General features: G+C 42.3%; 1 protein-coding gene across 2 annotated transcripts in view; it reads right to left on the bottom strand.

Annotated features, from left to right (window-relative positions):
• The window catches only part of IGSF3 (immunoglobulin superfamily member 3), a 116,178-nt gene that overhangs the window by 64,137 nt on the left and 27,224 nt on the right, over positions 1-24,817 (bottom strand). For both annotated transcript variants that reach the window (XM_079974765.1, XM_079974766.1), the window contains exon 3: positions 22,699-23,076. In XM_079974765.1, the coding sequence (XP_079830891.1) occupies positions 22,699-23,076 (378 nt within the window). The remainder of the gene's footprint in view (positions 1-22,698; positions 23,077-24,817) is intronic.

Raw genomic sequence — 24,817 nt, 5'->3', positions numbered from 1 at the left:
ACAGTCAGTATCTTGATGCCTTAATATAAATTTATAGTGGAACACTGTATACAGTCCTGGGCACCAAAACACTAGAAAATGTACAGGAAAAGGCATTCAAAGCATTTGGGTGCCTTAAGAAAGGCTAAACTCAGTTGGAGCTTTTAAATTTGGGGAGTGGGTATGGGGGAAAAAACACTTGCAGCACAACCCTTTACATGTTTGTCACTGGAATGTGCTACATGAGGTTTATACCTAGTAACTGTGCTTAGGATTGCAAGTTGAAGGGCATCATTAGAGACCCTTATAAAATTTGCATGGTATGTACTATGGTACTATGGATAATTCTTTCTTTCTTTCTTTCTTTCTTTCTTTCTTTCTTTCTGTATCTTATGATACTGAAACTTAGGATCAATCTATCTTCTCGAACTCTTAAGGCATCATTTTGAGAGAAAGATGCTATTTAAAGAAGTAAACCCACCTCACAAAAAATTGTTGACATGAAACAAGTGCTTCTATGAAAATTCTCCCAAGCTTGTTTGCAAAGACAGAATAATTTTAGCTGAGATTTCCAAGTTCCCAATATGATTATATAACAGGGCTCAAGACCCTGTGGCCTTCTAAGATGTTTGCTATATCATAACTCTCATCATCCCTGAACATTGGCCATACTTGTGGAATAATGGGATCTGAAGTCCAGCAACATCTGGAGGGTCATGGGTTTCATACTCTTGGCACTACAGAAAATGCAACCACCAAAACCACAATATGTTGAGGAATCAAAGGACAAAAGTTAAGACAGAGATGATCAAGCTTAGCTGTGGGATATTTAAAGTCTGAGTTTTTAGTTAGCAGCCGGTTCTGGCAGCTGAAGCACAGAAAGGGAAAGCTAAACTTGCACCATAATTAAGTGTCTTCTAGTGATCTATATCCAAGCTAAACAAATTGGCTCTGTTTCCTCCTCCTCACTTTGCATGACCAAATTTAGCAACACACAGGAGGACCTCTAACACAGATTTCAACAGAAAAGCCATCAAAGTATGAGTTGGGTAGGGAGAGAATCTTTCACATACACATCCTGTTCTTCCTTTAAAGGATCTCATTATACCTTAATATATGGATTCTAGGAGCAAGGCTGAATATGAAGCAACGTCCAAAAGGACAGCACAGGGATACAAGTTGCTTTTAAAGGGACAGCAACCACTAATAAGCGTGTTATTATATATACCAAGCCAAAGCAAATGTCCAAACCAAAAGAAAAGGCCAAGTAAGAAATGGACCGTCATTTTCAAATGGAGCGCTAGCACCCGTTCATTGGAATGAGAGTATCAGTGATCACTCCAGGGCCCACAACTGCTTGTCTTTAGGCTGCCTAGAACAACTAGATTTTCTCATTAGTCTTTCTTTTGCAATGTAGGAACACAGATTTGCATCAAATGCTGCACAGGTAGACTCCCTTTTCCTGTCCCTTTCCTACTTTTAGAAAAAAATGGGAGAATGTGGGTGGCTTCAGGGACGAGAAGAGGAAAGGGATGTCCCACTACATGAGCCAAAATCTGCTCCATTCACACAACAACTGTGTTGGGTATAACCATAGAAACCAAGTACAGAAGGCTGGGGCGGTGGGTGGCGAGAGAGAGGAAATGAGGGCAGGAGAAAACTCCAGGTATTGGTCGTCTAAGATATTGATGTGGACTTTCAGGACTCTTGAAATATTGTTGAGGTTTCAGGATGGCAATCATTGAACGTGCTTTCAATAAAAACACACTCAAAACCACCCACATATGAGGATTGTTTACAAGAACTGCAACAGTAGTTGCCATTCCTTTAAAGAACAACCTGTATTACCCAACACTATTATTTTAGACATTTCCTGGAAGGAACCAGTGCTATGTGACCACATCAATTAGGATTCAGCCTGAAAGGAATCTAAGCTGGCAGGTGGCACAAGAATATCTGTAGCTTGCAGAATATCTGCAGCATGCCAACGGAAGAAAAGTAAAAAAGGTACCACCAATCTAATATAGCCTCATAGCCAGCGAAAACAAGAGTGATTTGAAAGGAAATTCATGCTCTTCATAGCTTTATCCACCCCCACTATCGTTTCTCCATAGTCACTTCTTTAAAATTATTTTGCTGAAACATATGAACTGAGACACTTGAAACTTCTTCAAAATATTCCTGTCTGCACTCCTAGAAATATGAAGTGTCCAAAGCAAACATGTTGCCTTCACCAATACGTTTCTGGTTCCGCCACTGTCTGCCACTAATGTCCATGGTAAAGGAGGAAATCACAAGGGGGGGGGGGAGAGAGAGAGACTGAAGGAACACAGATGGTCATGACAGTGAAGGACTTCTGGCACATGGTGTGTAGGCTTCCTTGCTCTCTCAAGCCATCAGAGACCACTCTTAATTTTAGTCATTTATTTCATTTTCGCCTTTCCTCCAAGGAACTCAAGGTGGCATACATGTCTCTGTTAGGATCATCCTACTCACTTGTAGGACCCTGGCAGAGACACATGCCCAACTGGCATGATCTCCCCTTCCTGGTTGTTCGTTCGGGAGCTTCAAAAGCTTTCTCCAGCCCGAACATCACAGTGACTGACACCAAGAGGCATTAGCACACTTATGGATCCTGCAGAGTATTAGCAGTTTGCGTAACAGACTGAGCAGCACAGCATTTTGGCTAAACTACGTTTATTTACATATAATACACTCTGAGCATTCTGACTTAGCTCCTTCCTCTTTCTCATCAGACAGCAAAGAGGAAAAAAACAAAGGACACAGTAATACCAAAACATCTTGTCTCCGTCACTTCCCACACTGTGGAATGAAAACATACATCGTCATGTGACATAAAAGAATCCCATGACTGCAAACATGGAGCAAGAATCCTAACATTCTCTCCCGATTCATGAACTGTGTTGTAGTGATCAGTGTAACTGCAACAACCATACAGATGTCATACACATAGTATACCCCTCTATCACCCGTTCAACCCTTGGAACTACCTGCAAATGGATTGGCCTTGGGCCTTACCATCTTGCACTTCTGACTAGTCTTGGCATCACAGCACTACTGACTATCACAAAGTTTTACACCTGGCTTTGTCGGGACTCGAACTCTAGCCTCGTTCCTCTCTGAGGAATCAGTGTTGGCACACACGGCCTTTTGACATGGTTCAGCTTCCTTCTCCAAGGAAACAGTGTCTACGGCTTTGGGTGTGGTTTCCCATCCTTTGAGGACAAACCCTGTACCCCTTTCAAGACTTCAGATCTCAGATCTGCACATCTGGTGCACGTCCATCACTGTATCAGTGGAACTCACCTCACTTTCAGCAACAGCAGTAGACTCAGTATCTGAGTCTTTAGAAATGGGGTAGCCTTGGAAAATACACACATTTCCTCCCCACTTCGCACTGCACTCAACATCCCTAGTGAGTAAAATAAGCTTGGTATGAGGCCTCAGTACTTTGTACAAGCCTCAGTACAAGCCTTGGTATGAGGCCTCAGTACTTTGTACAATCAATGCTTCCTGCCTTGTGACGTCTCCACCCACATGTCAGACCCATCTGTTGGTCCCTTTGCACATCTTGGGTTTACCTTGTCACAGAACCTATCAGCACTTTTGTCTGAATCCAGGGAAAGGCCTTTCAAACTATGTTTGCCGAGCGTATCGCTCTGTTGCTTCTGAATCCACACATCAGAATCCCCATTACTAACAGGGTGTCTCTGTGAGATACCCATATTGCCTCTCCCTTTTGCTTTGTCCTGAACACATTCACTAAACCTGACCATCTTTGTGTCAGATATCAGCATTTTGGAAGACCCATCTACACATCCTGCATGATAAATGGGGAGGCCTAATTAGGCCCGTGGGGCAGAGATCCCTCACTATGGTATCATCAGGTTCCACAAAAATGATCCAAATGCACACACCCCCTCCAAAAAGAGGCACATAACCCAACAATAATTGCTGTATTCAAGGGATGAACAACTCAAATTGACATCCTTCTGGTGGGGATCATAACCCATGGAAAACATGGTTTACAAGAGTAACGACTTGAAGGAACATCAGCTGCAAAGCCACAATCACACTGTGGGGCTTCTCTACAAGAGCTTAAGCAGCTGCTAGTCCAATGGGGAGCCTTCTACGGATCTTACAGAGGACACAATTCTCCAGGATCTCTATAAGAATTCTCCTTTTCAAAATTCTAGTATTTATTCTGTGGAATACTATATTGCCTCAAATGGTGGCTGATGAAAGAACATAGGAAGCTGCCTTATATCAAGTCAAACCATTTATTTCACTGACTTGCAGTGGCTTCTCCAGGGTTTCAAAAGGGCTCTCTCCTAGACCAACCTGGAGACGTCAGGGACTGAACCTGGGGCCTTCTGCTTGCAAAGCAGGCGCACTATCACTGAGATACAGCCTTTCCAGTAAGAAAGAGGGAAGAATTATTTTTGAAAGACCCTTCCTAGACAAGACAACTAAAAACCAGAAGTACAAGCTGACAGCCGCCCTGTTTGAACATACAGATCACGTCACCAACTATGAGAATGTTAGAGGGGAAAGAGTGAATCTTATTCTTTTTCTAACCAACTGGTCAAGTTGGGTCCCAGTCTTCTTATTCAGGAGACAGAGAAAATGCCTATCTCCAAGAGACAAACGTATTTTACTTACAGTGTACACAATGACAAACCCTATTTAACGCTATGGTTGTAGTGGGAATGGCTTCTAGTGAAATGGCCTGCAGCAACATTGCTGTAGGCTGCTATTCTGTCGGATCTGATAAGCTTTTAGGTCAGGAACTGCACTCTAGGATTTCTTGCAGATCCATTACCAACGTATTCTAGAAAGTAAGATAGCCGGGTCAAGAAAGCAGTCATCTAATAACTATGCTTATCTGGCTATTCTTCCAGCTGAAAAAAGCATGAAAAACTGGTTGGCTTAAAAAACTATTAGAAGCATTGGTTAAAAGTTAAATTCTCCTTGGCTTATTTTTATTGGATAAAGGTAAAGGTAAAGGGACCCCGGGCACTCATCTCGCTTTATTGGTCATGTGGCCAGCATGACTAAGTCACTTCTGGCGAACAAGAGCAGCACATGGAAACTCCGTTTACCTTTCCACCGGAGCGGTACATATTTATCTACTTGTACTTTGACATGCTTTTGAACTGCTAGGTTGGCAGGAGCTGGGACCGAGCAACAGGAGCTTACCCTGTCGCGGGAATTCGAACCACCTACCTTCTGATCGGCAAGTCCTAGGCTCTGTGGTTTAACCCACAGCGCCACCCGCGTCCCATTTTATTGGATAGACAGGCATAATTAATTGCTAATATTTCAAACCGATGAGCAACGATGTCAAAGCCTAACACTGGGGGATTAGATCCCTTGCAGGGAAGTTGTTCAAAAAGTTCTCTTGTGTGTTTCCACGCTGCGAGCAAAGAACCCTCGTCATATTCTCAGACACTGGAAAGTCATGGGGGGGGGGTGAGGAGAGCTTCACCAGCTGTGCACCTTTATCTGCATCCTCCCCTTCACTCTGACTCCTGGATCAGTCATAACCTAATATGTACAAACCAAAGCATTTTCATCAACCACTGTATGAAGGCTTGGACTCTTGTTCATCGTTACCACCAGTTGTTGTTTTAACACTGCATCTACCTAGAACCTGTATTTTGAATATATTTTTGTTTCATTCCACAGGTTGTTCACCTTAAGACAGAGTAGTCTGAGAAACAAAGAATGACTCTGAGAGGTTCCGACATTATTGCTACGGCATCTGCTAACCTTTATTTCCAAAAATTGTTGAGTTAGAGAAACTTTTTGAAGTCACTTGCAACTGCTGAAAACCAACTTGGGTCACATCTGTAAAGAACTAAACACCACCAATCCCTTTTTAGCACACTCTCTCTCAAACATACCCAAACTTCTAGAGGTTATATATGGTGTACTGAACCTGTATTCAAAATTCCCCAGGCACCAGGCACATTTTGTGATTGGCATGGGTCCAGTTGAGACCAAGTGAAGATATTTTGTCACCAGGTATGGTGATTGACATCTCCACCATCTGGCTGGTGCAACAGCGTTTTCTGTTGTTGTGCATCCCCCCCACCCATGTGTCCCAGCATCAAAAGATGCTGTTGTGTGCCAGCCAGCCAGGTAATTTGTGGGGATGTCTTATCACTGTTTTATTCTGGATTGTTTTATTTGATATTTTAATGTGTTGTAAACCACTTTGAGACTTGTTTCTTTAAAATATAAAGTGATGTAGAAATGAAATGAATAACAATAATCATCATCCTCTTCTAACAAAACCCAACAACCTGGAACCTAGGTTTAAGGTGCCATTTGACTTATATATCTGAGTTTCTAACACTGTACCCAACACAGGCAGCAACAGAGAAAACCAATTTAGTCAAGTTTCCCTCACTGCAGGACAGATTCTTACTTACTGCTGGTAATCAGCCAAGTGGACAAAGGTAAAAAAGGTAAAGGACCCCTGGATGGTTAAATGCAGTCGAAATCGATTATGGGGTGCGGTGTTCATCTCTGTTTTCAGGCTGAGGAAGCTGCCGTTTGTCTGCAGACAGCTTTCCAGGTCATGTGGTCAGCATGACTAAACCACTTCTGGCACAACAGGACACTGTGATGGAAGCCAGAGTGCACGGAAATGCCATTTACCACCCTGCCACCTATTTATCTACTTGCACTGGTATGCTTTTGAACTGCTAGGTTGGCAGAACCTGGGACAAAGCGACGGTAGCTCACCCTGCCGTGCGGTTTCAAACTGCCGACCTTACCACAAAACTTTAGAGAGAACAAATTAATATTATCACTGAATGCTTATGGCGCACAAAGCTAGACAAATAAAGCTAGACAAAAACTTAACTGACTCTCTCAAACAAGAAAAGAACAGTACCAGGAAACATCTGACACCATCCAGATATGTACAACAAAGTCCACTGCCACCTAATGAATAAACTATAATGACACTATCCACATCTGATAATAGGATTCATTCTATTTTAGTCATATTTCAAGCACTCCCTTAAAAGCAAATTTGAAGCACATTTACAGACAACAATCTATCTTCCATACACCCCAACTTAAAACCCTGTCTTCCTGAAGCTGTTTGAAGGAGAATTTAGTCCAAAGAACATGTTGCATCCTGGTAACCCTGGTCTCCAAGCAACAAGAAACCTACCACAGATGGTATGTCCTGCTACAGAGTTTTCCATCTCTAAATCTGCATTTGAGATTTTAACTGTTTCCCTGGGTCCCTTTGCAGCACAACATTTTCATATTACATGCACTGTTTCTATGGCTATCCATCTGTTTTAGGTAAAATTATGAGATTCTACTGGGCATTTATTCCCCATATCATACCAATCACAGTCCTTCAGAATGACAGGCCCCAGAAATTATCTGCCTTTTTCTATTGCTCTTTCTCCAAGGATTTTGGGATGGGATATCTAGTCCTTCCTTTACCTTCACATCCACTTTGGGAAGTAGGTTGGGCTAATGACAGAAAGCAACTGAACCAATGTGATGCAATAAGCAGAGCTGCAGAATAGAAGTGGCTTCAAAAATAGGGTTGAGAAGGTGAAAGGAGCCTTAGTGGTTGCATGAGATAGAAAGGCAAAGCTCTGGGGAGTTAATATTGGGGGAGAAGTGGGGAGCTGGTAGGGGAACAACCAGGGGGATAGAGCTCCCCCAACAGCAATAACCATAAGAACCTCTGTGCCATTCTTTTTATAGACAAAAACAAGAGAATTAACCAACTAATTCTCTGTTACATCTCTGTGTGAAAGCCTCATAGACAGACAATTTCCAGTTCATTGTATGCAAATAGCTATACTTTTGACCACAGAGGATAGTTAAAGGGCCACATTGCAAATATGTGAAGCTCAATCACGCATGAAGATCCAGCTGCAAGCAATGAGGCCACAGAGAACCAGGAAGGGAGTATATAAGTCTTTCAGTCTCCTCGGAACCCCCGTTTGGTTAACAGCTCCTCTTCAAGCTCATCAAGTGTCTTAGCTCTGAAACTCCCTGGCTCAACTCCTCCTCCAGCTCTTACTCCAATGCCCGCACCAAGTCATAGAAACAAAAGCTGGCTGCAGAAGGAACAGCTGTGAAGTGTCCAGCACGTTAATACATTACAGCAGGGACGTCCAGCTCCCAATAGAATGTGATCTACTCACAGTATAAAAAGACTGGCAGTGATCTACCCATTGTCATTGGATGATCTACCCATTGAGCTTTTTGGGGAAAAGCAAAGTTGTTGAGCTTTTTTTTAGGAGGTCACAGTTGTCGTCCATCCCCCCCTTTTTTGGGACGGGAGGAATAGCCCACATACCTGCAGGAATGTTTGGACTGGCTGATCACAAAGTTTGCAAGCAAGAATTAGCAAATTTCCTCTTTGGACTTAGGGAAACTATTGGCTGTATTGTTCTTGTTCAAACCAATTCCTTATGCAATTATTTCTACATGGGGAATTGCTGTACACTACTGGCTTGTATGATTGTGGTTAACTTTCATACCTTTGCAGATCTTGTTGGAGCAAAGCCTTGCAGGACTCATACAGGCAAAACTTGCACAACACAAAGCAACCCACCACACACAGAAGCAGGCCTTCATCCCTCTATTAATACACACCACTGTGGCTGTTTCTAGTGGTGGCCATTTTTCTTTAGGGTAGCAAGTTCTATGAGTGAAGCATCATTCTGCCACACATACAAGCTGCAATACTGCCCTTGATAAAATGACTTACTACAATAATAACTCTGAGATATAACTTTAGGAATTCATAATGGATTCTCCCTAACTAGCTAGGAGCCACCTTGTAATACTGAATTTTTGATATGAATCTGAAATGCCAGAAGGAAAACAGTAAGATGTGTTTTAAGGGACTATAAAAATTGTTGCAAACATGGCATGCATGCCTTCCATTACAGAATAGTTAAATTGCTATAACCCAGTCATTTCCTGAAATTTGACCCAATAATGCATAGGTACAATGTGAACATATTACTCCAAAAAAAGTCTGAGTTCATACTTTAATACATGTGCTGCAATACTCTACGTGAGTATTGCTTCATATGTAACCTTTGCCACCCATGCACAACAGAAAGGACTCCTCTTAACAGCCAGAGTAATGTTTACCTGTAATGTGAAAATGGAACGATGAAAACTATTGTGCTAATGCATGTACATAAGGCTCTGAACGTTTATCAGACAGTACTTCCGTATTTTAAAAAACTTTTCTTTGCAACTATTAATTCTACAAACGTATCTCTGAGATATTCAACAGCATGAGAGATCAAAAAACTTCCATCACTTATTGAAGTCTGACACAGATCCTTTTATTATATCTGTTGGAGGTCCTTTTGATGTAGTAGAAGAAACTTCATGGCACATGAGTCATGCCATACAGTCTTCTAGTACATCAAAAGGGCTTTCCTCTTAACACAGGGATGGGGAACATCTTCAAGATGCCGGTGGACTCCAGAATTTCATCAGACCCAGGTAGCTTAGCCTAGGATACAGGGGGTTGTAGTCCAATGATATCTGGACAGTCACAGATTCCCCATAGTGATGCCTAATGGATGTGAAGGGTTCTATGTCAAAGTTAGAGAAGAGTTGCTAAAGAAAAAAAGATGGGGGTAGAACCAAGATCTCTTATCCTCCTCTCTCAGATGATGTTTCCTTCACCCTCAATGTTTTACTTCTCCTGAAATTGGACTCCCATAAACAATTCAATGATAGCCATTGCAGAAAAAAATTAAACACAGTTAAGCTCATTTTAAAATAATCTCTGAAGGAATATTATCAGCTAGAGGCTGCTTGTTGACTTATAGTAATTCCCCATGGCCCTGAAAAATCCTCTTAAACCCGTATCAGATAAAGACTGTAAAACTGTTATCATCCTAAGCTCACTGGACAGCTACAGCAAGTTGGAAAGCATCTTCCATTTGTTTCTCAACACCAAGAGGGCAGCTTACTGCTAATAATTCAGGCCACAGTTCCTGAACATCCCTTTATCCAAGGTGGCGCAATGAAACCAAAGGGATTTGCTCCAATGCTTCGGATGGCAGAGATTCTTATACGGCTTGTGAAAGTGATCTAGAACTATTTGCCCTCTCTATAAACATGCTTTCCACACTGCACCTGCTCTTTGCTCACAACACAGTGCAGATTGGAATACTTGGCTTGCTCTTTACTGCAGAGTGGGTATTAGCTGGTCAACAGAAGTGCCTGTCTGAGGTGTGGACAAGATGGCTGCCTTCAGGGCCTCTTCTATTCTAGGAGGGCAGGTTATTAAATGGAAGTTGAAGGGAGATGCAAAAATACATAATGTCTGCAGATTGTTCTGTCTGAACTCTGTTTTTCAACACACTCTTATTATATTCTCATTTTGCATACAGAAACAGAAGATACCAGTTACTTGAAGTCCTAACAATTCAGTAGCACATCCTTGCTTGGTCTCTCTGTTTTCAGTCCTCCCAATTCATCTCAGAAACCTCCCTGTTTAAAATTACTTGGCATTCATTTGGATGTCAACTGGGTTCCTTGAGGCTAGAATCAGAACACCACAGGGGTCTTTCATCAGAACTGTTTTATCACACCTCCAAATCATCTGACTTTCACTTCCCTATGTGGGGTAGAAAGCTTAGAACAAGCAACAAGAAAAGAGGAATAATCCCCGATTGTTTTGCTGCCCCTGGAAAGTGTGGTGGAGATGGAAAAATCATATGCCCACAAGAGTGTGACGGAGGGATAAGGCAGCTGTAAATATTCCAAAACTTCTCCAAAATTGTTTTTGACTAAATGTATTTGTCGTAGTTATAGAGGAAATGTGAAGAACAGGGTGAAGTAAAGAACAGTAGTAGTAAAGTTATTTTATAACTGGAGTTGTTTTTTGTCACTTGTTAAGGAGCCATCACTTAGTACAGGAGCAGCCAGTATAGTTCCCTCCAGTTGCTTTGGAACTACAACTCCCATCAGCCCCAGCCTGAATGGCCAATGGCAAGGGATTACGAGAGCTGTAGTACAACAACATCTGGAGGAGCCCACACTGGCTACCCCTGTCTTAGGGGCATGGCACCATGTTTGTATGCAGCAAATTCCAGGTTCAACCCCAGACAATTCCAATTTATGGATCTCAGGGTCCAGGACTGGTACATGATGCTAGGCTAAACAGATCTATGAAGGCACACTGTATAGAACAGCTACATAGGTTAACATGGTTAGATTGGTTCTTTCATTCACTATCTCCCACCAAGTATGTAAGATCAAGTAAAAAGGGGGGTACATAAAAACAGAACTGCAGACAAGGCAAATTTATGATATCTATGACACTTGATATTATATATGTATACATTTACGATATATGTATCCCTCTCAGACACACTCTCAATGAGATCCTTGTGCCTGATGGCTGTCAGCCAACTCCTTAATATTAGGATCAATATTAGTAGACAGCTTGAGCTTAAGTCTTCGTGATCTGGCCTTGTTCCTTGCCAAACACATTAGCAATGGGTACAATTGACTACGCACAATGAGAGCAATAGCAAAAGCATTTCCTCTCATTGTTTGAGGATAACTGATAGGAATTCCATTCCTCATTGCTGTGTACCACTTCAAGTGGGGCACATATTCTACAACTCACCTCTGCCGACGGTCACAAGCTGCCACAGGAGGAGAAGAGGCTGCCAGAATACCAAATGCCCCCCATTTCCCTGTAAAAGTTCTGAATGTGTACCACCCCAGTGTAATTGCTCCGGTGTGGGGTGACCACATATGGTCACAGTTACAAATCACTAGGCTAGACCTTTGTTCTTGCCTGCAACCCCTTTGGGAGCCAAAGCAGACTTGCTCAGTACATCAATCACAGTTGCCAAAATAAAACTCTGGCATCAACTGCAGTAACAGCTGCCCCCGCTCCCCCGTCCTTAAATGCAACAGGCAAACTAATACAAAATGACTGAGGTGACAAGAAAGTGGAGGCAGAGCAAGAGAGTGAGCCAGCCTCAGGAGGGAAATGAATTTTGAAGCGAGTGTTGGGTGGGGGAATAGAGATGAGGGAAGTAAGTATACTAAAGCCTCTTCAGAGAAACAGCAGGAGAATGGCAAAGTTGTGAAATGGGAAATTTTCACTGGTAATAGAATAATGGCTTCTTTCCATTATAGGGTTTCTCAGAGCTGCATCTGGCTGAAGCTACAGGGACCACATTCTGCTTTCAGAGTTCACTGAGCAATTGCTAAGGCAGGGGATGGGTGCCATATGTTACCAGCTGCACTTACGATTATCACTTTCCCCACTTAATGCTGAGAGACTGTTCTGAGGCACAGAGGCAGAGAAACCTGCCCAGCTCTGGCCTCTCTTCTTGCTCAGACAACCCATTATTCTTACATATCTGCCAAGAACTGCAACAGGACCTGTCAGCAAGCTGAAAGAGATCCCCAAGCAGCCTCAAGTACCAGAGGGCTGCCAAACCATTGCAACCACTCATCAAGAGAAAGGAAGGCAAGAAGGAAGGAAGGGTGGAGGAGACAAGAGTTTCTTAGCTGTCATCGAGGAAGCACAGTGCCTGCTGCAAAGTGCCACCCTGCCAACTTTACGGCAGTGCCCATGTAGACAAAAAGGGTGCATTCTGCATGTGTGCTTTCTTATTCTGCAAGAAGCATAACTGGATTCTGCAACCTGTGAACATTATTGTATCAGACAAATTCACATTCATTTGCCCATTTTGCAAGCAACAGAGGGAGAAAAACATGATACCAGGACCATCCCATCTCCCCATACAGCCATTTACCACCAGCTGTCATGTGGGAAGAATCATTTTGACTTGCTGCATGTTGGGTGTGCATGTTTTAATGTGCATTAGTTTTACTTACTTTAAGCCACCTTTCAGGGATTTGTATCCTACAAAGGATGGTTGTAATTAATTACAAAGGTTAGTTGTGCCACCACTAGTTATTTGGAAAGACATCATGCTATGTGTGAAACTGAAGCATCACATCACACATATTAGAAATTTTTCTAAGCCCATCTGCAAACCCCAAGTATCTGATTTGAAACACACAGTTAAGAAATCAAGCCGCAAAGTGGTAGTCCTAGAAAGAAGAAAGACAGGGCCAGCAGCTTTCAAGGATCCAAGCTTACATCTCCCTTCTCCATATCTGAGCTCTTCAATACAGCTCTGGTGCAACCTGAACATTTAGGAATGACAATGGATATCCTTGGCAGGCAGTTCATAATTCATCCTACCGTGAGCAGACACCCCACACAAAGGGATGTGCATATGTAACCGTATGTTATTGTACTATGACTTTTAAAATAAGTTTCTATAGTATTACAATACTGAATTTAAAGAGAGTAAAATACAGTTGACAAAGCAGAAAATCTAAAATGGAAGAACCAGCTGTTGATGTGCTTATCTTTTAAGGCTGTGATCAAATGGTGTACATTTGTATACCCCTGACCTTGGTAGAAGCCAAGATGACAGCATCAATCATTGCAAATAACAGAAGACAAGAAACTAGAGTGGTACAAACCACAGGGGGTTATAAGGAAATAACAGAACAGGAGGTTATAAGGAAATAACAAAATCAGCAGATCCAGTAGTTCAGAGCCACCTTTAGCGTGTGGCATCTTTGGGCAGCTGTTGGGGCCCCAGTACTCCAACAGACCCACCTATAACACACACAAAGCAGCAGGGAGCTACCATTTAAATATTGCCCATGATGCCCCAAATGATGCTACACTGGGGACATAATGGAAAACTAAAATGGCTTTCCACTGCCCAGCATTCATTTAGAGTGCTTCCAGAACCCATCAATGTAAGAGGAGCCCCCAAAGGCCACTCCAGTGAGAACCCCCACCACAAGCGACAGAGGCAGAGTTCAGGTTCTGCTGCTTTCAAAAACAGGGCCTCACGTCAAGGTACTTTTTAGGCTACAATAAGTAGTTTTCAGATTTAAATAGTTTTAAAAAGCAAGGGGGAGATCCCTCCACCCCACTCAGGTTGGATTAGAGGGTGAAAAGAGAACTGTGGCACCAGAACTATTCAGGGGAAATAGAATTATTCTGCTTCGAGAGGACAATTTATTTCACAATATTTATATGTACCACTTGATTGTAACAAAACCTCATGGCTCCTTGCTTAAGGGAGAATCTCTATTTTGTCTACTTAAATAAATTTATTTTTCAATTTTAAATCCCACTTTTTCTCCAAAGAGCTCAAAGCAACTGACTTGAAGTCCTCTTCTCACTGACTCCCACCACATTTCACCCTCACCACATTGTATCTTCAAAGGCCTGGCCCAGGATATTTTGCTATCTGAGATGAAGGAAAAGATGGTGCACTCTCTTTCCACATACAGAAACCACATGGAGAGAGGCAGGTGAATCTTCCTTCAACACTGGTATGGGATAGCTTCTTCCATCAAATCTGACGACAGCTTGCTAAATCCAGGGGGCATAGGGCAGGCCACATAGCACACATGCAGTTCTGTCCTCTTAACACCTCACAGCTACCCAGAATTCACAGAATTCACAGCCTGAAGCAGCTGCTTCACTCTACCAAAGGGTAAGGTCTGGCTGAATGTTGATTGCCCCATGGCCACCTAGTGAACTTCAAGGTTCAGTGGGGATTTGATCCTTAGTCTCCTCAGTCCCCATCTGACATTCTAACCACAATGCAGGGCATGCTTGACTTGTAAGCACTGAATAATAATTGGCAATCTCTTGATTCTTCGAAGAATCAGGTTTGAAAGGATGTCATCCACAAATGCTACCGGAAGTATTACAGTTCTACAGTATTACAGATTCCCCATCCCAGTTCACTTGTATGTTATTTATATCATCATTTGGTGACCGCATTTAGTTAACATTGCAGTTGATACCTTGGTTAATAAGAGACTGAAATGCCTGTGATACTTATCAAGTTCTGGCAATGTTCTCTTTTTAGGGTAAATGGCTTCTTAAGGCACCTGCTGCTACAGGTTCTGAATGTAATTTTTAAAAGTAAAGGAGGAGGAGGAGTGAAAAAGATTGCCAAATTACATGGTGAAAATCAAGCATATAATTGCATATCTGATAAAATATCAGATGGCATACTTTATCAAAAGGTGAATAACTGGGTGTGTTTTGCTTAGAGCAGGTGAGCAACAAGCGCACTGAATAAGCCATGCAAACTAATGAGCGGAACAGAGAATGCAGCCTGGGGTCACTCTTTTCCTCCACAGAGCAGCGGCAAAGCATCTTTCCATAAATTGAACAGTATATCATTTAAGCAGAAACAGCAGCTCTCCACCCCCCTTCCCAGTCCTCTTGTACGCAATGTACCATTAGCCTGCAAATTCATAGTAACCAGACAAATCAAGAGCAGAGGAGAATCTAAAAACAAACCAAAAGTTTGGCAGGATCACAAAACATGTCAGTTCCAAGATATAACATACCCCTTAGCTGATGGGAATTAAAAAGGCGCTTCCTCTGTTATGAGTCAATTTCATGCACTTCCGCTTGGAGCATCCAATATCCACCAATGTCAGCGAAAATGCTAAGCTAGATGGATCGCGGCTTGAAGCTGCTGTAGCAATCCCTGTGCTCCCAACAGAATGCCTACTGTACTTAAGTGCTGTGAAGTGTCTCAAGAAAGCTAGAAACAAAGAAAGGGAGCCTAGGTGAAGTAAATCTCCATTTAGCTGGGTCCCATTTAGCCATAACAGCTGCACATCATTTGAAGACCTTCCGCTGTTACCGTAACATTGCTATTTAAGCTGGCAAAGTACTATATTCCACTAGTGAGCAGGAAAACAACAGGGGTGATGGACTCCAGCTTTTGCCAACAAAAAGTCATAGCACCACGCCTAAAAATCTGAGCGCAGAAGACTCTCAACGCCAGCATTCCATACAAGCCCAATAGGCCAATTCCCATGACTAGAGTTGAGTTGACAAGATTTAACACACACCTCTCTCTTTTTTTTTTAACTTTAAACAGCATGAAAGGGGAAAAGTGAAATAATAGGCTCTGGCATGTGCCAGGTGTACATTCAAGTTTGCTCAAACAGAAGCAGAGATGGAAAAGTAGGCTGCACGAATGCAAAAATAGCTAGGAAGAGCAGTGTGGTGAAAAGTAGGGTCTACCCCAGTTATTTCAGGTCAGGAGATGCAGATGTACCCTGGATCTGCCTACCTCTCCCTCCCTGCCCCCTAAGTTTCTTTATAGCTAGGAAAACAGCAGTGGCAGTAGTAGAACAGCTGCACAGTTGCACTCTCTTCTGCCTTTAAAACTAGGAAGAAATGAAAAACACAGAGAAATATTGCCCCTGCAAAGAGAGCTGTGATCCAGGCTGTCTCCAGTCACCACCAGTTTACTTGTCATCCAGCAACACGGCTGTGGCTAATTTTGTTCTTCCTCAAAAATCATGGGAGTCCCTGGTACACACGATCAAGGGAAACCATGCCTGCTGCCATGGGCTGATAGGAGCTGCAATCCAAAACATCTGGAGGGCACCAGTCTGGCCAAAGCCAGTTTAGGTGATCACGAATGTGAAAGAGTGAGCCTTGGGCTTGTGTGCTTTCCCTTCACTCTCTTCCTGTGTCCATGAAAGGAGGTGAATGCTTTTGCAAACAAGAAAGTGAAACATTTCACTCTCCTCTTGCACACAGAAGGGGCGAATGCAAGGCCAGGGCTCCTCACACCTCATTTGCAACCACCAAAAACCAAGGTCTGAACCAGGCCCTAGTCTGCTCAATGTGTATTTTGCAAGGATATTAAGCCAAGGAATCTCTTAGTTACCAAAGAATGAAGAGGAGGGTGTGTAAGACGACAGAGAACTATCCCATCTGGCTGATTGGTGTCTCAGATTTTTCCATCTATAAGACGCCCCCATGTATAAGACCCCCCCCCCCACTTGCGGCAACAACCAATCGCCAGTCTACCCCCAGCACTATCTGTGTATAAGGCACCCCCTAATTTTTGACATTATTTTTTAGGGGGGAAACCTAGTCTTATACATGGAAAAATACGGTACATTGAGTTAAGTCCCACCAAGTTCAAGAGGATTTACTCTGATGTTCACTGCAGACTTAGATAATGCAAGAGCTTCTACATAAATGAAGGGGAATTTTGTTTGTGTGTGTTTGTGTGTCTGTGTGAAAGAGAGGTCCATCTGTCAAACCTTAGTTATTCAAAACTTCTAATTAATTATTTGACTATATCAGAGCATAAGGTAAAGGTAAAGGTAAAGGTACCCCTGCCCGTACAGGCCAGTCTTGACAGACTCTGGGGTTGTGCGCCCATCTCACTTAAGAGGCCAGGGGCCAGCGCTGTCCGGAGACACTTCCGGGTCACGTGGCCAGCGTGACATCGCTGCTCTGGCCAGAGCCAGAGCCAGAGCCAGAGCCGCACACGGAAACGCCGTTTACCTTCCCGCTGGTAAGTGGTCCCTATTTATCTACTTGCACCCGGAGGTGCTTTCGAACTGCTAGGTTGGCAGGCGCTGGGACCGAGCAGCGGGAGCGCACCCCGCCGCAGGGATTCGAACCGCCGACCTTTCGATCGGCAAGTCCTAGGTGCTGAGGCTTTAACCCACAGCGCCACCTGCGTCCCTTCGCCACCTGCGTCCCTACCTGTGTTGATATCATTTGGGTTGAAGTGTATTGCTCACAAATGTTGAGGTAAGTGAAGTTCTATTAGCATGCAAGAATATGAGTGTTTATGGGATTAAGCTACTTCTCCCCATTGACCATGCTCTGTATCTCTGAATCAACAGAACTGTTAACATTAACAGCAATAATAACAGTAATACATTGATTTTTATCATTTATGACTGCTCTTTTAATGACACAGTTAATAGAGCAAGATGTGATGCGCACAACATATAGGTCAAAGTTCCTGATCTGTAAACACTGCAGCTGCAACAGACAGCTGTCACCTATATTCTATTGATAGTAAATTATCATCAGACCAGATTTCCAGTTTTTAAGCTTCATACTAAGGAAAAGACATAGCAGGGATGGAACACTTCAAGAACACATAAGATCAGTTACAATCCAAAATGATACGGAAGGATCTCTGAATTACAGCATCATCTTTCCACCAATTTTCCACTGAGTGAAGCCACCTGTGTCCTGGCCGACAACCCAAATAAAATAAAGAGCTATTCATGGCCACAGGCCCCATTAAAACATAGCTCAGGTCCAAATGGCAGCATGATGTTAATGAGAACCAGGAGATATAAAGCCAAGGAGCACAATGCAGCATGATTTATTCCTTCTGCTCAAAGTGGTTGCCAAGTAGAATCAGCCCATGGCAAATCTTCAAACAGGAGGAGGAGAATTTGCATTTAGCAATGCAAATTCTCCTCACTTTCTTTTTAGCCTTCCGAAGACCCCTGCTTACTGGGGTAGAGAAACAATTTTCCTGGTTAAAGCTGCTTTAAAAATTGCTAAGAAAGGGAGGGGAAATGGCATATTGTACTGCACTTCTCCAGCTGTTCTTCTTATGCACCAATCCAGGAAGGGGAAAGACCCCAACAACAGGCTTCAGCAAAAACTTCAGTTCACATTTCTAAAACAAATCCACTAGAATGCTTTTCCTGTGGTTCTTTAGTCAAATACCCCTCATAATGTACCTCAGGAGTGATCGGTCTGATAAGCAATGCCTCAGATGTGGTTGATGCTGAACATCTGTCATATCCAATAATCATCCAATGAAGATGAATAATAAGTTTCTGAAAGGTAGTTTGGGTTTCACAATCAACCATAAATCTCTTCTGGGTTTTGGCTCAATGTTTGTGGAGACATCTCCAATAAAAATACTACCTATTTCTACAGTAAAAATAGCTGTCGGGCTGCGCTTGCCCCACAATAAAACCATAAAATTTGATAATCATGTAAATCATCCTTGGTAATACTTTGTTCCAAAAGCCTAACAAAGTAGTTTGAAGCAGGGAAACTTTAGTTTGGATAGTTAAAAGTCACATGGAGGAAGGTTGTGTGAAAAATTACTTCAGAGAGTGATTATGCCCCCTCCAAAATGGTCTCTCAGCCTTCAAGTGGAGGTGTTCTCGTGATTGATTTAAACATCTTTTTTTTCTACTTGTGACTTTAAGATGCGTTCAGAGAAAATAGAAAATGGAGAGACTGGACAAATGTGAGAGAAAGAGACCTTCATCTGATCACAGACAACCCAATCTGGCAAAGCTCATCTGAGAGTTGACTAAAAGTAGGTTGCCAGGTTTGTCGGACTGTGGTCATTAAAGACTTGTGCTTTCATCCATTTCCTACCCATCTTAGGACTGTTTACTTGCTACAATCACTATATGGAAGCATTATGGAACAGTATTCCCCAGCCTGTCTTCCTCCAGATGTTTTGGGATACAATTCCCATCAGCCCTTGCCAGTATGGAATTCTGAGAGATGTAGCTCAAAACATCTCAAGGATACCAGGTTCGGGGAAAATGACATAGAGCAACATTCACCTGGAAGCTGCTTTATGATAACGCGATAACATGGAGAATTCCTCACTTAGTCCATTTGTATGAGCACCGTAATGGTGTAAAAGCTGGATGCTGTCTCAAGCTGTTTTTTCATGGCAAGCAGACTGCTCTTTGCTTTAGCATTTCTGTGGCTTCACTGGATCAGTCCCCATCTTTAAATAACAGCAAACAAAGACAAAATAATCATTTAATGTTTACCACAAACTACTAGGGCACTAAGTGGTATAATGAACCAGCAAGTGCACGTTTTTTTGTTTTGTTTTTTAAATCCTTTTTACTCACCCTTCCCCCACACATTTCAGAGCACTCAGAAAAACTAAAACTCCCATCTCCCCCACGGTCCCTTGGGCAAGTCTGCTGCCAAATAAAAGCCGCTGAACCTAATGAGGGAATTAAAAATTCATAACTTGATGAAAGAAGAAAGTTTGGTTCCACTTCTGAGAAAATGAAAAACAGTAATTCACTCACAGTTCAGAAGTGTTTCTTGAGTGGGTATATCTAGCTAACCCACATATGATAGAGGAAAAGGATATTTCAAGGTTTTTCAGAAATAATTAGCAATGTGGTCAAAGTCTACGATTACCTGGTTTCGGAATAAGAATTTGCCCAGTTCATAATGATGAAATGGATTACAAACTAAGCAACGATCTCCCCAAATGTTCTTTGCCAGCTCAGAACGTAAAATGTTTTTTTTTCTGAGCATGTGTGGTCAGGATTCAGCAGACTACACAACCTAAGACAGCTACTTTAAAGGGCCAAGCCTCAAAGTCTTTTAATGTTAAATCTCTTCCTTTCATTGTAACTCACAAGTTAATCACTGTGAACTATGGAACTTTACCAAGTAGGTTTTTCTATTAGGCAAGTATCTTCTTTGGGGGCAACCCGCTTGATTTTTTTTCTTGTAAGTGTTGCCCACCCTAGCCCAAATCATACCTAAAATTCCCACACATATCTCCCCCCCCCCTTTCGGATTGCTAGGCAACTTTCAACCCATGACTATAATGCTAGAATGATTAAGTGATGCATGCAGCACCTTCTGTGAGCATTGCAACCGCTTTAAGCTCAGACTGAACTCTGAAAACAGGTAAGCTTTTCCACTGACAAAATTCATAATTACCAGATCAAGCTAAGGGGGATTCTTCTATCACCTTCAAAGCAAACGGCATCATTCTCAATCACATGAAAATCCCATGAGAGGGGATTTTCAAAATAAAACTGCTTAAATTTTCTCTCCTTGTCACTTTTCTTACCAAAACAGAAAACGGGGGGGGGGGGGGTGTCACGGTCTTTCCCCCTCCCTTAGACAAACCCTTACTAGGCTTGTAGCATTCACATGAGATTCATTCTCTTTCCACATGGGCCATTTCACCAGCCCATATGGACAGCTGAGAACTGCCTCTCAGGAGGATCATCCATGTGGTAATTTTAAACAGATATGAAAGGCAGAGGGAATCTCTAAAATGTGACTATGGAACTCCCTTTCTGCAAGTCATCCAAAGATCAAGGCTACAGGCTGTTCAGAGGCCATGATGGTATTGAGTACTAGAGAAGAACACACTGTGCACCACCTACATCCTTGTAAAAATGTTAGCAAATTCATTCTTGTAACATATAATTTTCTGTTTGGTATTAGTTATCCAGCTTGAGCTTTGAGGCTAAACTAATTAATGCTGTACATTAAAATTAAGTTTGTCCTGCATGGCTGGCAATACCCCCAAAAGCGTTTCTGTACATTCAGATCACTAGTTTTCAAAGACTGCAAGAGATGCTAATAAATACAGGAGCTCAAAGGGTTTGGTGCCTCCAAGTGTGGGTCATACTGCTTTTGCTATTCTACTGCTTTCTCTGTAACAGGCACGTCCAACTCCCAAGAGACTGTGATCTACTCCCAGTACAAAAAAAAACTGGCAGTGATCTACCTATTGTCATTGGAGGGAGGAGGAGCGTGCGTGGGGTGCGTGGATTTCCCAGAGTTGTTGAGCCTTTTGGGGGGACGATTACAGAGAGGGTTTTTTTTAGCTTTTCCCCTGTAACTTTTTGTACACGCTAAGGATCCTGCGATTACCAGTAGATCACGATCTACTGGTTGGACATCCCTGCTCTATAACAACTGGATGCATGCCTTCTCCTTCAATCACCTCCCAAGTATAATTATCTACTGGTGCATCAATCCTTCACTTTATCTAGAACCATTATATTATTCAACACCTCTCTTCTACACTAATTTCAGGGGCTCTTCTTTTCCCCTGTCATGTACTTGCACTATTTCGCTCCCATTCACGAGTATTTAATTAAACCAATCTGGATTTATACTGAATTATTAAACACTTTGAGACACAGCTCTGCACAAAGAGTCACATTTGCACAGATGGGGGGTGTAAACAGCTATTTTAATACTACTGTCTATATTATCTGTATTCTCTTTATTACTGCACATTTCTGGGGATTAGTAATTCTCCATTAAAAGCCAGCGTGCTTTCTTGAGAACCCCATCTGTGCCTGCTTGAAAAATTATAACTGATTGGTAGATATTACTGACATAAAAAGCTGCTGCTGCTTTAGGAGTGAATTCTGGGGTTGGGACAGTCAACAAAGCATTAATAGGAGGTAAAGGAAGGCACTCCTGAAGGTACCTGGACCCCCCAAGTTATTTAGGGCTTTAAATGTAATCATTATTCAAACAAACAAACAAACAAACAAACAAACAAACACCTAGCACTTTGAATCTGGGCTGGAAGCAGACAGGTAGCTAGCAAAACTGTTGTGAAATTGGCAGTATATGATCAGAGCAAGCTGTCCCAGTTAAAAACCTTGCAATTGTATTTATTTTCTGAATTCACACTTCACCGTTCAATATAATTCCCTGGACATCTGTACTTACTGTTTAGCCAACAATATGCAAACAACTTATACTGTTATAATGCAAACAGGAAAAAAGTTACAGGAGAGACTTTCTAGCAGCCCATCATATTCTATGGTGATAGTGAACTGACCTTTGGAATTATGTTTCTGTCATCTGTAGCTCCTGGTGTTGCTCTCCCTGGTCGCATTTGGTTCAGTTTAATTTCTCCTAAAATTTATTCACCTTAATTTATAGTCATTATAATACTATTTGCCATCTTAATTTAAACAAGAGAAAACAAGGTAATGTCTTCATGCAGGGTAACATCTAACATCAACCTGAAAAATAAAACAACTTACCCATTAGCTTCATCTTGGCACTGTAGCTCCCAAAGTATCTGTCATCAGTGGTGGGTGTGTGACATTCATACTCGCCAGCATCCCTGTCTTGGAGCTCCTTGATATGCAACAGAGCAGAATCCCCTTGGACCCTCTCTACATAGATTTCTCCGCTCCGGACACGTTGGGTGTAGATCGCATAAGGGAAGGATGGGTCCATGGTGCTAACAATTTGTACCTCCCTTTCTGGGGCAGATGGGAGATATATGGACCACTGGAAATTCTGTTCTGATGGTCCTTGGTAGCCACTGACTTTGCACCAGATAGTGATGTGGGAATTTTCAGTGCGGTATAGAGGTCCGTCTTGAACGGTGACTTGACGTTGTGCAAATGCTAATCCTGAGGGGAAGAAAACGACAAAAGAGTTCAGATACATCTAGCTTATTAAATAAAATAAACTCATATACTACTTTTTAATTAACTGTTCCAAAATAGTGTCTTTCGTTACACAACTCACTCAGGTTTTCCAAAAAAGGCCATTATTAGAAAGCAGGTGAAATAGGTCCATTTAAAAAGAAAAAGAGGTGAAGTTGCTTGTATAACAATGTAAGTTTATTGTTCTAGCCAAAGGCCGTGGCAGCAATGGTACCAAATAAAATAATACAGATCATGTATCCATAACAGGAGCCAACATCTATGATGCAAGAGAAAAGCTGTTTGTTTCTCAACGTCATGAGGGGATCTGTGATCAAGCTACAAACATTTAGACTTCTGTTGAAACATTTTTATTTCTATTTCCATTTAAGTCAATAAATAAACCTGCTTCCTAGCAAAGGAGGCTCTTGTGCAGAAATGAACATCAAAAACATATTCAGAATTGATTTTTTTTTTATATACTGAAGTTCATGGTCAAATCCTCAAAAGGTAGCTTCCAACACATAAAAATACAATCAATACTCAAATTTAACCATAATCTTCTTTTGCTCCATAGAGGAAATTGCACAAATGTTTGTGTGGGAATTTTTTTTTATTTCAGAAAAAAGAACCGATTTAAAAGAATAGCCACCAAGCGAGTGACAAGGTCCTTGCAGTTTTCTACATGCACAACTGCTGACTAACCATATATGCGACCTCAGGGCCCGTCCATATCCTGGCTTAATGTGGATTGTGAAGCCCTTGTGCCCAGGGGCGGCCTGTCTCATTTTGCCCCAACCTGCAGCTGCCACCTCCTCTGTTCCCCCACCCTCAATGCTGAAGCTGGGATCATGTGGTTTCAGTGTTGGCTTCCAGGTTCCAGCAAGATGTCACTGGAACCCATAACCGCTTCTCCTCAGTTCTCTGGTGATAGGGTGGGGTGTGAGGCAACTGCGGTTGAGTTGAAGAACTTATCCAACACCACCAAAGGTACCTCCCACCCACCCACCCTGCTGCTGGAAAAATGGTGGCACCAACCAGAGCTCAAAAGAGCTCATCTGTGGTGGCAACGCCCATGGCAATTCCCTCAGTATGCTTCATGGGTGGGCAGGCCCTGCCCTTTCTTTAATTCGTCCTCATCCATGCAGGATTATTCTACAACAGGCTTCCTCAAACTTGGCCCTCTAGATGTTCTTGGCCTACAACTCCCATGATCCCTAGCTAGCAGGACAGTGGTCAGGGATGATAGGAACTGTAGTCCCAAAACATCTGGAGGGGTGAGTTTGAGGAAGCCTGCTCTACAACTACTGCTGTCCCACACTTTCTACTCCCTAAATCTGTAGATTCCCTATGCAATCAATGTAGATCTCCTATTAGGATTTTCAAAGCACAGGGCTTTTATTAAGTTCTCCTTTATCCTTACTCACCTACATACATCAATAAATGAAAGTTTCAACATGCCCTCTTAACTCTTCTTACAAGGTACTATTCAAAAGTTCCTCAGGGAACTGACTGTGAGTAACTTTTGTCACCAATATAGCTTTCCTCTTAGTGAAATCCAGCATCTCTCTCTCCCAATTCTCAAATCTCTTGGGAAACATTCAATTAGAACTGGAGAATCAGATGCGTAATCCAAATGCCTTACTAGCATACATTACAAACATTATAAAACCACTAAGACAGAATTCTATGTATGGATGTAGTTAAATGCTCTCAAATTACAGTA

This window comes from Podarcis cretensis, assembly GCF_951804945.1.
Source record: "Podarcis cretensis genome assembly, chromosome: 4".
Classification (NCBI taxonomy): Eukaryota; Metazoa; Chordata; class Lepidosauria; order Squamata; family Lacertidae; genus Podarcis; species Podarcis cretensis.
This window is presented reverse-complemented; position numbering and strand designations above follow the sequence as displayed.